The following is a 15,787-nucleotide window of genomic DNA, read 5'->3' on the forward strand; positions in this document are numbered from 1 at the left end:
GAGAAAAGAAAGAAAGCTCATCAGTTATACGTTTAAAGATAACATTGAATTTCACTTGAAACAAAGTATTGGGCATAAATGGTCAAGCATTAGAGTTACAGGTTGTAAGATAATCATTTGCATTATTGAAATTCCGAAAAAAGTCATCACTTTTCATTTCTTTTTCATGTTAATAATACACTTCAATTTCACTGCTTCTCGTAAAATTATCATTACAATACTTGAAGCGAAACCACAAATGAATCAAATCTATTTATTATTGAGTGTAATACACAAGTTATTATCCTAATCATATTTACTTACATCGCCTAATCATTAATACCTTCGGGTGATTGTATTAATTTAATTATGCAAAAAAACTGTTTAACTTGAACAGCATAAAATGAAACAAACCTTTAAATGGTTAACTATTCTAGTCCGTTGCTTTATTTAACACTATCACAATTAATAGATTAATTCATTTAGTTTTATTTTTTACTGTTGATTTGATTTTGTTTTCACTAATGATTATTAATATGTAAATCCTTGAGTAAAAACAAAAAGTGAACTGAAAAACATTTTCACCTTTATTTAAATACATTTTAAAGGTAAAATTCAATCATTTTTAAAGTTTTGAGTTGGTCATCAAGTATTTTAAAAAGCAAAAATATGAATTGTTAATGTTATTTATATTCAGGGCGTTTATGATTAAAATAATAAAAATAATAATCTTTCAATTGTTATTATTTAAACTGTTGTTCAATGCAAATTAAGTTACCACACAAACAACTCAATGACCCTCAATGCTAGGCTTAAAAGCTTCTTGCAGTAAGCAACAGTAATCAACTTGGAATAATTATTTTAATCAAATTCAACGATTAAAACGCAAATTAACTGAATCATTTAAAAAAGCCTGAACATTCAAACGGATATCAATCCAAATCTTAATCTGTGATTAGCTTTTTGTTAGTTCATTATCAAATCAAGCAAAGTCACAAAAAGGAGGTTTGTAACTCTTTACATATCTATTAACATTGAAACATATAATTATTGGAATCATGAAGATGACAAAAAGTAACGTTTACCTCATGGTTGGATTGATCAACAGTTAATAATCATGTACATCAGTAATTCAGTCAACTGAAAAAAAACAACAAGGTTTGATTATTAGAGAATGTGATTTATCCGGAAGTTTTTCATGATTGTTTATATTAGTTGCCTACCCAAGTAGGGAAGAAGATGAAGGAGGAAAATAATCTATTGGTTAACCCATCCAATTGATTCTCACCTGAGTTTATTGAAGATGGATTACAATCAAGATGCTGATGATGTTTATTTAAACGAATCATTAACTTTGCAGATTCATGATTGTTTGGTGAGAAACAGTTTGCAAGTTTAAAGCTTTTTAAACACACAATTTAAGCTAAGATCAAAGTGATATTGATCCGAACACACAAAAAAAGGTATCTTCATTGCCATCATTCTCATTGCCATCATCATGATTGTCTTGACTTATCATCTCGTTTCTGTAAGAAAAGAAGAAAAAATCATGTTAAACTGTTGATTAATAATCTTGTTATGCATTGTATTGAGCTTGAGATTAATTGTTCCAAGTTTGATTGCTTTTCCTTCTCTCAAATTAACATGCTAATTGTAAACTAGATTTTTTTGTCTGGTTAAGTATTGATTAATTTGAGGATTTAAAGGAATCACTTGATTTGTTTGGGGTGAATTGATTAAGATTAAAGTTGAAATCGTGATGAAATGACCCAAGTCATTGGAGTAAATTTGCTTTCTTTTCATTAATAACATCAAGTTTTGAGTTGGGTTGAGCTTTTTGTTTTGGACCTGGAATCGTGATTAAATGACTAATCACTAAATTGTAATCAACAATGAATATCATTTACCTGTTTTGATTACAACTGGTTATTGTTTCATCGATGGAAATACCATATTTGTATATTTACAATGGACAAATCATTCAGTGTTGGTAACTGGTTGAGGTTCCCATTGAATTACACCATTGATTCGTTTGTACAAAGGTTTGTTTTCCATTCTTATCAACATTGGGCATAATTAACTTTCTTGATCAATTTGATTAATCAATATACACGATTTAAGCAAACCAAGGCTATCAGTTAACCATTAATATTATTGGTAATTGTTATTGGCGATTAGTTTCACCTCCAATGGATAAGGTCATTTGATAATAACTGAATAATATTCATCTTCTCATGCAAGCCACCAAATGCATTAGTAAACGGTGATTGTTAACTTTCATCATTGTTTCTTCTGGCCAATGATTAGATAATCAATTGTTGTCTACAATCCTTGCCATTCTTTATGATGATAATGTTTATTAAACATCCTGCTAGTGAAACAAAATTAATTACGGTGTGTTAATCTCAGATTATTCAATATTTGTAAACATGAACAACGTATAATTTACCTTTCAATCTTTCACTTACAATATTAATTCAAGTTTTGCAAGATAACTACTGTGACTGATTACAATTACAAGCTAAATTTTGACAAATTTTAATTGTCTTCCACCTTGACTGTTGATCAATCGTGTTTACCTTACAATTTGAATTCAATAGTGTTCAATAGCGTCAAAAGACTAAGCTAATAAAAGTAAAGAAGCACTTTCACCTACTCATATTAGAATCATTTTTCATTCAAGAATAAACAATTCTACAATCGTTGAGTTATTATTTACAATTGACTTACTCTTTCAGTGTTTATATTTGTGTCCAATTTTGACTTAATAGGTATATAAATATATACAAACAGCATCAGCTCGTGTTCATCATCTAAGGCGTTTATTACCTTCAAATATTAAATTAATCTTCTGCTTTTAGTTCGAATCTCACGCCCTAATAACCAATTGTGGTGTTAATTAACTAATTGAAATTTGCGTGGGCAATTCAAAGGGTAAAAATGAGTGCATCACATCAACTGCTAATCATCAACTGCTCATGGATTTTTGCTAAACATGACTTTTGTTTGATTGTTTTTTTGCTTGAATCTTTGATTGTATTTGTGTGTCTGTCTGTGACTCCAAAACACCAATAATAATTAAATGTTGATCCCAGGTTAAGAGACCTAATCTTGATGAAAGAGAAAGAAAACAATGATTACCTGAAAGAAGAAATAATACAATATAATTAGGGCTAATTTTCACACAAAATCTTGGATTCATTGATGAAGATGAAGAAGAAAATGAAAAGATTTTGCTGTAACTGATTGCACAAAACTGAACTTGCAGTTAACATCACCTAAATCATTATTACCTTTCTTTTGGTTATTGTTATTGTTGATGTAACTTTTTTTTTGTTGTCTCACCTTTTATAATAATCAAAAAACATCATTCTAACCATCATCACAACAATAATAATGATAATCTTCTTGGTTACTTCACTTCATTAAGACAACTTGTTTTGTTCTTTACTCTTCTAAAGGATCACAAAATCCCTTAACCAAACATATTGGGCACAATTAGCTATAACGAACAGTGATTTGACTGATATAGACTGGTGAACATCGTTTGGAATCAATTAATTGTAATCTTTTCCCATTTAGTCAAAGTAAAAAAAAGTCTCAACAAAATGATGAAAGCTCTAATGGTGTCCATATGTTGAGTATAAGGTGAAAGGGAAGATGTGCCGCTTTAAGATGATAATTCAATTTAATGTGGTCAACTAAACTTCCTTATAATCACATACCTGATTTGTTGAGAACAATATAATTGATTACATAAAGCGAAATATAACAATAAAACATTAAAATAAGCAACAAGCAAAAAAAAGCTAACAATGTTAAGCAAACATGTGAGAGTTTTATATGGCGTAGTTAATTCGTTTGTTTTCGCTTAGCTGTTTCGTCATAGCTTAAGCTCTTCTTACTGGTCAATCTTCCCCCGCGCCAATTTTGTAATTTTATAATCCTGTTAATTTTTAAGCCAACACAAATGGTTAACACCAACAGTTTACTTTTACTTGATTGAATCCCATTAAATTTAACTAATCAAACCCAATCAATTTAATCAACTATTGATGGTGGAAGAGGTGGATGTTAAGGAATCAGCAATCAGAATGTTTATGTAAGTATTAAAGCTCATTTTGTTCCCATGATTGATTGACTTTCCAGAAGTGGATCAACTTCACAAGTGAAAATGCCTTTTTGTTTGACGCTCTTTTTTTTATTTTTTTTTACTTTCGTCCAAATTTTAGAAGATTGTGAATTTTTGGTTGATTCAAGAATGAAGGTGAACCTTGAATAATGGATATTCAATATTATTTTTGTTGGAAAGGCCTGATTAAGGTTCAATAGACCTGATTTTCTGTAACAGGAAAAGCTTCTATAACCATTAATGGATTACATTTGCTGTAATGTAAAAAAGGCATTCACATGTGTCTGTTTGGCGTTGAAAAATACTGTTAACTTATTCAAGTGGAAAAGTCGCCTGATTATTATTACATTATTTGATGTCCAAATAGAGCGATGATAATAATCAATACACATTTTGATCATTTAATTGGCTACTTGATTTGAATTAAATTAGCTATCATCAATATCAACCTCCATCACAGTCAACACTCACACAAACACATACAAGACTCACCAGGACGCTTTAGTTTCATTAACAGGGAAAGTGCCCAACAAAACAATGCTCACTGTTTGCTGCTTTTTATACTCTTTACCTGTCAATTAATCATTACTATGGACCTGACTTTTTCCTTTCAATCCTGATTCCAGATAAAAGAATGCATCAGCATGAGTTCACCCTAATCTGTTGGAAATTTCATCTGATAAGCGTGATTACCTGTCTTAACAATGAATGTTTTTGCCAAAGAACCACCACTTCTTGTTTTATCCCTTCACACACTCAAATATTCAAGCCAATACACCTCATTATACAAGAACTAAACTCATCAATCTGATACGAATTAGATGTTAGGTGGATCATGTTAAATGTTATTTTTTTGTAATGCCTGTAAAGAAAGGAAAGATTTCACCTTGGAACGAACCAACAGAAATAGAGAAAAAAATCTGTTCATCAGAACTTTATATTTCTTCTGTAGATGAACTAAAGCTAAATGAATACAAGGTGGGAAGCCGAAGGTTTTTTTTCTCCAGCGTCAAACTCTAATTTCATGCTAATCACTCAATAGCCGTCCAAACATCAAATCTATTTTAACTGGAAAGGTCATTTTCATCAATAATAAGCCAACTTTGTTAATTTATCTGTTTTTGCTGTTGCTGATAGATTTAGATCTGTTTTGCCTGTTTTATGCCTATTGTTGCTGCTATACCAAAGGTTAACCAAATTTTAACCAGTCCGTCATCATTATTTTGGATAAAGATACGAAACAATTGACTATTATCTCATTTTATTTGCTGTTACACTTTTCAAATTATTTAGCAAATAAACATGAAAGGTAAAAGAGAAGCGATCAGTTGATACGATAAATGGATAAATTCACGATATTTCAGGCCGATATTGATGAGAGTCACACATATACACTCTGTAGGATTGGTGCAACTGTAAGAGGATGATATTGAAGCGGAAAAAAATGAAGATAACCTGAAATCATGTGTCTTTAATATGCAGTTGAACCATTTTGAAATGGATAAAGTTCAAATGTTTATCAATTGAACAAAAGTTCTCTAAACGATGAACCGTAGCTAAATTTCCAATTGAATCCAATAATTTTTTCTACCTTCTGATCCAGTACTGTTAAAGGATGAAGATATGACATGAGGAGAGGTAATCATGAATTATCAACGATAATCAAGAAAAAGAAAGACAAAGTTGAAAGTCAAAACCAAATGGATGAAAGGAAAAGCCATTTTAGTCCAAAAAACTGTTGGAAACTGAAAATTGATTTCTGTATGGCGCGACTGTAACTGATTTGAAAAGTAAGTTTGATGACAGTTAAAATGGTTCATCAATATTATTATTATTATTATTATTGATTATCATTATTTCTATTATTATTATTATCATTGAATCAACTAACTTGGACAGGATTAGATCCGGTCTAATGGTTTGTTTATGGTTATGTGATATTAATTTGAAAATGAAAACAAAATACACTTAAAAATAAACAGCAAACCCGATCAATTGGACGGTTAACTAAGTGTTTAAGTGTAATTTAACTGATCAGTCGATCAAAAATGTTGACCATTTTGTTGAATCGACGTTTCTTTAAATAAAATGTTAGGTAAGATGATGATGATAAGAAGATACAAGATATACTTGTTTGCCGTTATAAATATAATGACCCAAAGCCTAAGGCACAATTGACAGGATAAAATTGAGCTCTGGGTTCATTAATGTTATCAAATTACTCAAATTCATTTCAAATTAATCAATTGATTTTCGTTGAATGCGAAAAAAAGTAAAATTCTGATAAATAACTTAACTATCTCACTAATAATCTTTTAATCAAGAAAATTATTCATAAGGTTAGCTTCCTTCACACTTTCATTTTACTGTACTGTGATGACTTGGGATGAAGAGTGGAAAGACCAGGAAAATGGAAAAACTAAATTAATCATTGATTGTTAACTTAATCATTTAGTTTACAGTAAATTATTGTGACAAACTTTATTCCATTCGATAGTCAGTATCTTGTCAATAGATCATGTTTTAATGTCATTGAATCTCATGATATTTAAGTATAAATAATGGCATAGTAATCAGTGATACAAGATGAAAGATGAAAATAACAGCGTATGTTAACTAATCAATTTACTCATTTTCCTGGTTGTCATTAGTTAATCATTGAAATTTACGATCCATTTTTCCTGCCTGATTTGGCAGTTAAATAATGAAACGATCATTAGGTCAACTTATTAAACACTTAACCTGTTTAGCAATTAATTGAAATTAATCAAGCATTTTTTTCTCTCTCTCCTTTCAGAGCATCCAACTTCATTGATGATCCATGGAAGTGACAATTTAATCATATTGGATACAATCATTGGATTTGAATCAATTGGGACAAAATTAATGGTCAACTCATTTCGCTTGGATCAACTGAGAGACTCTTGAGATATCGAACATTCCTGATTAGCTGCTAATCATGACTCTTGTCGATGATTTAGCACTTATTTACATGATAAAAGGCAATTTACCAAGATATGTATCAACCAATTAATCACAATAATCGAGTTAACCATGAACTAATTTTCTGTCTTTTCTTTCAGTCTCTTTTGTTGTCCAGTTTTTCAACCACTCATTGGATGTTGACTGTTAACCGGATTAAAATTGCTAATTCCGTGATTGAATTGTATGGACAATCAAATGTTGCTGGTTACAACATAAAACTATAATGATAATATCAATAATAATAGTTTCATTGATCCAAACGTACGATCAAAATAATACTCACAACCAACACACTAAAAGTAAAATGGAAAGTTGATTAAAGTCCCGAGGCAATTTACATTTGATTTAACTCACGTAATTTAATATTTTGGTATTATTAAAACCAATCAATCAGTCAAACCCAAATTATTCCTATACATTGGTATGAAAAATATATAAACTACATATTGGACCAAACCCATATTTAATCAGGATCCACAGAAGCTGATTAAAAGCTAAACTATCAATACAACAAGATTTACTCAGCTAAACTCAACAACATTCAAGATTCTTGCTAATTTGATAAAATATCAACAACTCAAATATGGAAGCAAATCAAATCAATCAACAATCTTTTCTCAATATTACGCTTTTTGGGATCATTTTTTGCTACATTTATTTTAATACATGGCCAACACAAAGCTAAACATTGAACACGATTCATCTTCTCATTTTGATAACAACAATCAAAGCAGCAATCAACTGAGCTGTAACTTGATTATTAACACAAAATCAATCCCGAATCGAAGCAATTAAATTGCCTGTTTTCTTACACAAAACAAATGAGCAGACAAGATGCAAAATAATTATATTCAAACAAGTAAATGAGGTAAAAAATGAAGGGTAAAAATGGAAGATGAAAATTAGTTGAGTTAATTGATTGTTGATGATCAACTGAAAGATGAACATAATTAATTACATGTTAACTCAATATGATTAACTAATCCATTAGCCAAAAATGAAACATTGAAAAGATAAATGAATTCAGTTGTTTCAGGAATCAATAAGCATTTCTCTGCATGTAAGTTTTAAACCATTGATTACCACCAATCACATGTTAGTAGACTTTTAAGACACAATCAATTCGCCAAGATTGATGATTGATCAAATACAGATTAACTGAATTAGCTTTGAAATTGAAATGGATAACAAAGTAAATTGTTAATGTTTGATGGTACAAGATGAAGATGATGATCGTGTGTGCTTGTTTCCTTTGCAGTTAAAAACACCGTAAGTTGTTGATTGAATCTGAATTTGGTCTGTAAACTGCTTCAGGTCAAATTTGCCGCTTTATTTACTTTTCAGCTTTTATTTGTCTTTATTTATCTTCCTCTCTTCATGTTCATCTGTACGCTTACCTGGCAGCTACTTGTTTAAGTTAACTAAATTGATAATTAGTTTAACATTTTGGTGAGAACAATTGGGTTGATAGTTAACAAGGCTAAAGATAGTTGTGAAGATGCTTTTCACCATTTCCAGTCTATCTTTTTGTTGAGCTTTTTTTAACCATTCATCCAACAATATAATGGTAACAATTAACGTTTCTTAATTATTTAAACTGTATTAACTTTCAATGTAAATTGCCATTGACAAAATTATCCGTGAGATTCAGGCTTAAAGATAGACTTTTGTTGTCATTTATAAAGTGGGTAAACTTGTCAGCTTTTACAAATTGTATTGTGTTTTCATTTTGTTTTACCTCATTTTTTGCTATTAAATTGTTGATCAAATTTTCTTGATTCAATAATTTACTGGACAATCAACGATTGTAGTCTAATTCAACTGTAAACTAATGATTAAACATCTCAGTTGCCAGGGTTAACAATTTGAAGGACTGACAACCATAATTTAACCAGCAAGTTTAATGGTCTAATAGTTGAACAACATTTCAACAATTTTTCATTTGATTAATACATTTCACCTTAATGTATCCCTTTCATCATGATGATTTCATTCAAAATAATGACTTTCACTTTAATAACAACAAATAAATATCAAGATAATCATTAAATTCTGGTTTTTTATCTCTTTTTTTAATATACACTTTTTGCTCTATTGAAAAGTATGAGATAAAAAGACTTTTTTTTCAATTACTTTCAGTTATGCCTAAGATTTAGATACGATTTTAAGGTAAATTGAGTTATCAATGTGGGTTGTTAATGCACTATTATGATTAGTTAGTTGATGATCATGAGCTCTCAGAATTAAAAGGTTACAATTTGATTGTAACATGTTACTGTTGACAGTTTAGATGAGGTTTGATGAAAGGTAAATGATTTTAATGAAATGAAAATTATGTTTGTGCGAGCTTGATTTGCATTAAACATTTAATATAATTTTCAATTCATTAGCTTACAATGTCAATGAGTAAGGTTAACATTTTTAGTTTTATTTAAATTATCTTGATATTTCAAAACTATCAAGAGTGTTTTTTCAAAACTCAAATGTTGGCTTGAAGTTTCAATGGCTTGGGTTTTGTTGTTTACCCATTTTTATAGACCATTCATTGCTGGTTGTCTTTTAATCATAATAGTGAATAATGATAATCAAATTCAAGGTTTTACCTCTTTTATAACTCAACTGATTCATTCTTTATTGTGTACTTAATTGAGTTGGCCAGTTAATAGTGATGTTTGTTAAAAGTGTATGGATATTAAAAAAAAGGCAATTTTGTGAAGATGAAAGTGAATAAGCCACAATTGTTTACCTGTTAGACATGTAAAATCAGCCAATCAACCAGAATTTTTGAACCTCAAATGACAAGGTCATATGCCTATCATCATCATCTTCATCTTCAGCTTTTGATAATGATGATCAGCATAATTAAAATAATAGTAGAAAGCGTTTTAACTTTCAGAGTGAAAGTTGTTCCTTTGTTGATGTATCTTTTACATGTAATGATGTTTAGGTGGCAATGGCCGATGTTGGTTGATGGGTGCTTATGATTAGCTGATTGTTGGACTGTAATTGTTGTGATAGTCAGGTTCACTATCACATGCAGAGTCACGGTTTTCCTTTGTAAACGATAACCTGATGATGATGATGATGATGATGATATAAATGTAATGAAAGGAAAGTTTAATGTAATGTTAAGCTTCTTTTTTATTATAAAGTATCCAAGATGAGGCTTTATAAACAAATAATACCTTGAGAATCTCTCATCGGACTGAAAGGGGATAAACAAACAACAAATGATTAATCTTAATCACTTCTAAATCTGACGATTCAATCAGATACCAAATTCACAAATATATTTTACAATAAAGATGATATTAAAAAAAGGATCAAATTAAAAGAGGCGCCATGTTTATTTCCCTTACATTCAACTGTTTATACGGTAAACCACGTTTAACACCCAATTTTTGTTTGGCGCTTTTTGTCTTTCTTTTATTCTGCCTTCTATTATTGTGATTATTAACTTTCATTGTTGTTTACCTAAATTTGCCACAAAATAAACAAATTAACTGTCATTGTGAATCATGTAATCGCTGATCCATAATTCCGGACACAACGTCAAGGCCTCAACATTATTGTACACAATTTTTTATTTGGTTAACTGGACAATAGCTCTTTGTTTCAATGCTACAATATTTTTCCTTTACCCGTCATTTTGGTTGACCTTTTATGGGTAAATTAATTACGTGTGTAATATAAAAACTCGTACTTAGGTATGCAAAGCTATAAACTTGTTGGAAGTTAATTAAGCTTCTGTGGATTTTTTGGTACACAAAGCTGTGGAGGATATTTGGGTCAATATTTTTGGTAAATAGGTTAACCCCAAACAGTTGATGGCCATTACATAGAGACGACGTCACCAGGAAATAAATTGATGAGCTGTCCTGACCTTCTTTGACCTCGTTGCCGGTAATAGTTAACAGGCTATTGACCCACAGAGAAAGATGTTAACAACAAATTGTATTTTACCTTTCAACTTTTCCAGCTTCGCCCTATGACCTGAACCATTAACATTAGATTGACTCCTAGTTGTATCAACATGACAACCATTGGATGTTTTAGCTGCTTCTGGTTCATGAAAGCATTAAATTGTGAACAAGAATTTTACTCGACTCTTGCAGCTTCTACAGATACAATAACCATTTGATGTTAGGTCATTATATCCATCATTATCAAGGTTACTTCATGTGCAACCTTTTTTACCTTTAATGCATTGCCATGTACTCTGTTGTCAAAAATGTTGTTAGATTGACCTTATATTGCTACAATCAGGCCACACTCAACCTATGGTGATCTGAATCATTATTGAAAGCAGCTTAATCATTGCCTTTTTGCATGGTTCAAGGAGTAACATTTTACTGTTAAGCTTGATTTATTTTTTGCAACAGCATTAACAATCTGCTGTCAAACATCATAAAGAATTACTATTCAATTTCATAATTTTTATATCCTAAAGCTGCTTAATTTTGTTAACAATTTAAAACAATCAGACATCAATTCAAATTAGTTTAGTAGGTTAGGTTGACAACAATTTGCTTACAAGAAATCAATTTTTTAGCACAAACTGAGAGATTATTTGTACGACAAAGGCTTAGTGATAAATCAGTAAAGAATGAGTTGAACTGTTATTGCATGTATTAACAAGAAAGGATTAAATCAAATGAAATTGATTGATTAATCTTTTGATGGGTGATTAGAGTTTGACTAACCTTTCAACTTGCGAATTTCAACATTTCCTAAATCATTTACGAAGAAATCGAGAAATTTTAAGCCAATTTAATTATAAGATTAATGTAATTAAATGTTAACTGTTTGTTTGCTTAAACCAAATTTTTAATTCCTTTATGCAGCTTTTTTCAGAAAATTAGTGAATAATAGTTAAATTTTACATGTTAATACTCGAAATAAATATCAACTAATCCTCTTTTAATTTCAACTATCAGTGAACAATTTAACTTTTTCAATTAAAATAATATTTGCCTTAAATAATACAACGTACAACTACAGTTATCTATATTGCTAAGTTCGTGCTGTTTAGCTGGACAAAATACTTTAATATTGATTTAGTTTTAAGAATAATAGTAAAAAACATTAATTGTAAGTCCAGAACAATTAAATTGAGTAAAATAATTTCATTTATAAGGAGGATGTCAAAATGAATAGGGAAAAGTGCCCAAACTCAGAACACTTTCAAACTAATTTTTCTTATGTATTTTTTTATGCTGACATCAATAATATAAATTATTTTTTGGTCAGAGTTACCGTTCGAGAGATATTCACGAAAAAAACAAAGGAATTTAAGGATAGAGGCACGTAAAAGATTCATGAATAAGAGTTAGAATTATGTTATCTAGATTTGTTTTTCATATAATTCAGTGTTCTTGATCATAGATTTGTAATAAAAAACTAGAAACAATGGTGCAAAATACCCAAACAGTTTAAAAGTTAGATGATTCGCATTTCGAAATTTGTTTCAACCATGTTCCAGTTAGGGACGCACAACGATATTCACATTTTAGACATAATCAGCTATGCTGATTTCATATCCAAAATAAAAAAGACAAAAAAATGGTGCAAAATAAGTCAAAGGTGAGAAAAACTATTTCGAGTTTGTTCGGGTCGATTTCTGTCCATGTTCTGGGTAGGGACGCATCATGATATTCATATTATAGACATAATCAGCTATGCTGATTTCATATTTAAAATAAAAATGACAAAAAAATGGTGCAAAATAAGTCAAAAAATAGTAGAGATGTTTCGAATTTTTGTTGTGGATGTTTAACTCATTTTGCACCACTTTTTTGTCATTTTTATTTTGAATATGGAATCAGCATAACTGATTATATCTAAAATGTGAAAATCATGGTGCGTCCCTACCTGGAACATGGACAGAAATCGACCCGAACAAACTCGAAATAGTTTTTCTCACCTTTGACTTATTTTGCACCATTTTTTTGTCATTTTTATTTTAAATATGGAATCAGCATAACTGATTATGTCTAAAATGTGAATATCGTTGTGCGTCCCTAACTGGAACATGGTTAAAACAAATGTCGAAATGCGACTCATCTAACTTTTAAACTGTTTGGGTATTTTGCACCATTTTTTCTAGTTTTTTATTGCAAATATATGATCGAGAACACTGAATTATATGAAAAACAAATCTAGATAACATAATTCTAACTCTTATTCATGAATCTTCACGTTCCTCTATCCTCAAATTCTTTTGATTTTTTCGTATATATCTTTCGAACGGTAACTCTGACAAAAAAATAATTTACATAATTAAACTCAGCATAAAAAAATACATAAGAAAAATTAGTTTGAAAGTGATCTGAAAATAGGCAACTTCTGACGTCCTCCTTAAGTTGTTATTTTTTTATGGTTGTCTGTTTAAACTGTTATTATAATACGATCCCTTTATGATGAAATTTTAAAACATGTGATACTGTAACCTTATTTTTTTCTAGTGCACATTAGTTAATAATTTAATTATGGTAAGTAACTTTTTAACTTAATTGATGTTTTATTGGTTTATTAATCAATATGGATGACTATGTCTATCAATAGGCTAGATTTATCTATAAAATGGTCATTGAAGGTGCTCAAATTGTAGGCCGTGCATTTGCTCGGGCTCTTAAACAAGAAATGGCAGGTAAGAATAAATTCAATTGTGATTATTTTTAAAAAAAAACTAAATAATTTCAAATTATCTATCATAGCTAGCCAACAGGCTGCTCAGAGACGGGCCACTTCTGCTGGAGCCAATAAAGAAAGTGCAACACAGGATCTTAAACACGGAATTAGTTTAGAAGTACGTTTCTTTAATGATTTCAACTGTCTGTTTTTAAGTCTGTTTTAACTCGTCATCTTATCATTTACAGGAAGCGATTAAAATATTAAATATTGAGAAGCAGTTAAATAAGGAGGATATCGAATCCAAGTATAAACATTTATTCGAAGTTAATGATAGAAGTAAAGGCGGTTCCTTTTACATCCAGTCAAAGGTGAGAAATATATTGAAATCTTCATGTTCACCGTCGTTTCATACTTTGGCAAGTCTTCAGAGGTCAAGCAATTTGGTCTGTATTACTTCATCACCCCAACAACGTTTATACTCAACAAATTCATACAATTCAAACGAACTGACTGTGTTTGAGAAAGCTATTTCCGATTCAAGTTTGACTGAGGCATTCCAGCGGCTTGAAAAAATCGGTGCCAACTTGAGATCAAGGAGTAATCAAGGAAATAAAAAAGACGGCGATTCTAATTTAAGAAGAGCTTCTGTTTTCGTGCCGTTTTGTAGAGATCAAGATCATAAACCTAGTATTTTGGTAACATTGAGATCCAGTAATTTGGTTACACACAAGTGGGAGGTAAGTTTTCCCGGTGGTAAGGAGAGTCGTAAGGATGGTGGAGATGTTATCGAAACAGCTGTACGAGAAACAATTGAGGAACTCGGTATTGATAGGAATTCCCTGAAAACTTATGGTGTCTTAAAACCCATTATTAGACCAAAACATAATTCATCTATTTACCCCGTATTGGGTTATCTTGACTATGATTTTTCCAGACAAAATCTTACTGATTTCAACTCATCTGAAGTTGAGAAGGTAATTCTAATTCCATTAGAAAAAGCTTGCAAGGCTGAATATTGGAATTATACTCATTGGAAAAGTGGCTGGGTCACTCCAATTTACCATGACGATATATGCAATGGCCGTCAAATACCTCGTATATGGGGTTTAACCGCATCTTTGATGTCTATGATACTAAAAATTGTTTTACCTCAACATTTCAAAGGTCGACTGCCTGTTATGAAATTATAGAAATTTATAGTTTTAAAATAATATTATATTATTCCAGATTATTTTATTAAATCTAATAATTTTTTCAACCATCGTCTAATTTACTTGCAGGTTGTAAGAGCGAAGGAAAGAATCGACCAAGAGCTATTGATAATGGACAGTAAACAAAATAGTAGTGAAAAAACAGAATCACCACCAAGGTAGCCATGGATAGAGACATTACTAGTGATATTTAACTATTGAAATTAGTCATTAATTGCTGACTGTGAACCGTTTTTGATTGCAATGAATGCCTAGAACTAATCTACATATTTGACTAAACCCAAAAATAGTTTTATTATAAATTGATTCTGTAGATTGATTTACTTGATTCCATTTGGAAAGTAATTAAATATTCTGATTATGTAAACTATTTATGAAAATAATTTAGTCTATGATTATTTGTAATACGTTGATATTTAGAAAAGTAAACTAAATTTTTCCTTCTTGGGTACTTTGTTGATCACCAATCTACCATCGTAACTAAATTGAAGCAAATATCCACGGATCGGAAGCAGACCATTTAGCGGCATAAACACTATCTTAATGCTCTTCAAATGAACATATAAGTTCATCTTCTAATTTTTTTGACCAGCATTTAAAGCTGTATTATTAGAATCATCAACTCTACTCAGACCGCTTTCATCAGGGTCAACCAGTTGACCAAAAGGTTGTGAAGCTAAACTGTTTATGCGAGTTAAATTAACGCGAGAATCACTACTACAGGTCCAAACTAATTGATCATGGAATCGGTTATATCTAATTGACCAAAACCAATGTGAATGATTTAATATGGGAACGGTCGGAACTTACATATGATTGAAATATCATATTTCACAAAATAAAAATG

General features: G+C 30.3%; 1 protein-coding gene and 2 long non-coding RNA genes across 3 annotated transcripts; all 3 read left to right on the forward strand.

Moving 5' to 3' along the window:
• Window positions 1–3,198: 3,198 nt before the first annotated feature.
• LOC107371608 (uncharacterized) lies at window positions 3,199–7,495 on the forward strand. Its single transcript, XR_001570835.3, has 3 exons — window positions 3,199–4,081; window positions 4,212–5,901; window positions 6,909–7,495. It is a non-coding gene; the product is annotated as an uncharacterized LOC107371608 (long non-coding RNA).
• A 3,042-nt stretch (window positions 7,496–10,537) lies between these two features.
• On the forward strand, window positions 10,538–12,076 carry LOC107370924 (uncharacterized). Its single transcript, XR_001570713.3, has 2 exons — window positions 10,538–10,999; window positions 11,076–12,076. It is a non-coding gene; the product is annotated as an uncharacterized LOC107370924 (long non-coding RNA).
• Window positions 12,077–13,529: 1,453 nt separating this feature from the next.
• Window positions 13,530–14,987, forward strand: LOC107371841 (uncharacterized). Its single transcript, XM_015940000.3, has 4 exons — window positions 13,530–13,587; window positions 13,661–13,745; window positions 13,813–13,904; window positions 13,975–14,987. The coding sequence occupies exons 1-4, from the start codon at window positions 13,585–13,587 to the stop codon at window positions 14,917–14,919; spliced, it is 1,125 nt and encodes a 374-aa protein (XP_015795486.2). The 5' UTR covers window positions 13,530–13,584; the 3' UTR covers window positions 14,920–14,987.
• Window positions 14,988–15,787: the final 800 nt, after the last annotated feature.

Source organism: Tetranychus urticae, chromosome 2 (assembly GCF_039701765.1).
Source record: "Tetranychus urticae isolate SD_2017Ah chromosome 2, NJAU_TeUrti_SD_1.0, whole genome shotgun sequence".
Taxonomy (NCBI): domain Eukaryota; kingdom Metazoa; phylum Arthropoda; class Arachnida; order Trombidiformes; family Tetranychidae; genus Tetranychus; species Tetranychus urticae.

What these genes read in the sequence shown, in the direction of transcription:
- LOC107371841 (XM_015940000.3), top strand. An exon ending in TCTTAAACAAGAAATGGCAG is followed by an intron (nt 13,746 to 13,812) that starts GTAAGAATAAAT and finishes TATCTATCATAG; the next exon opens with CTAGCCAACAGGCTGCTCAG. An exon ending in AACACGGAATTAGTTTAGAA is followed by an intron (nt 13,905 to 13,974) that starts GTACGTTTCTTT and finishes TATCATTTACAG; the next exon opens with GAAGCGATTAAAATATTAAA.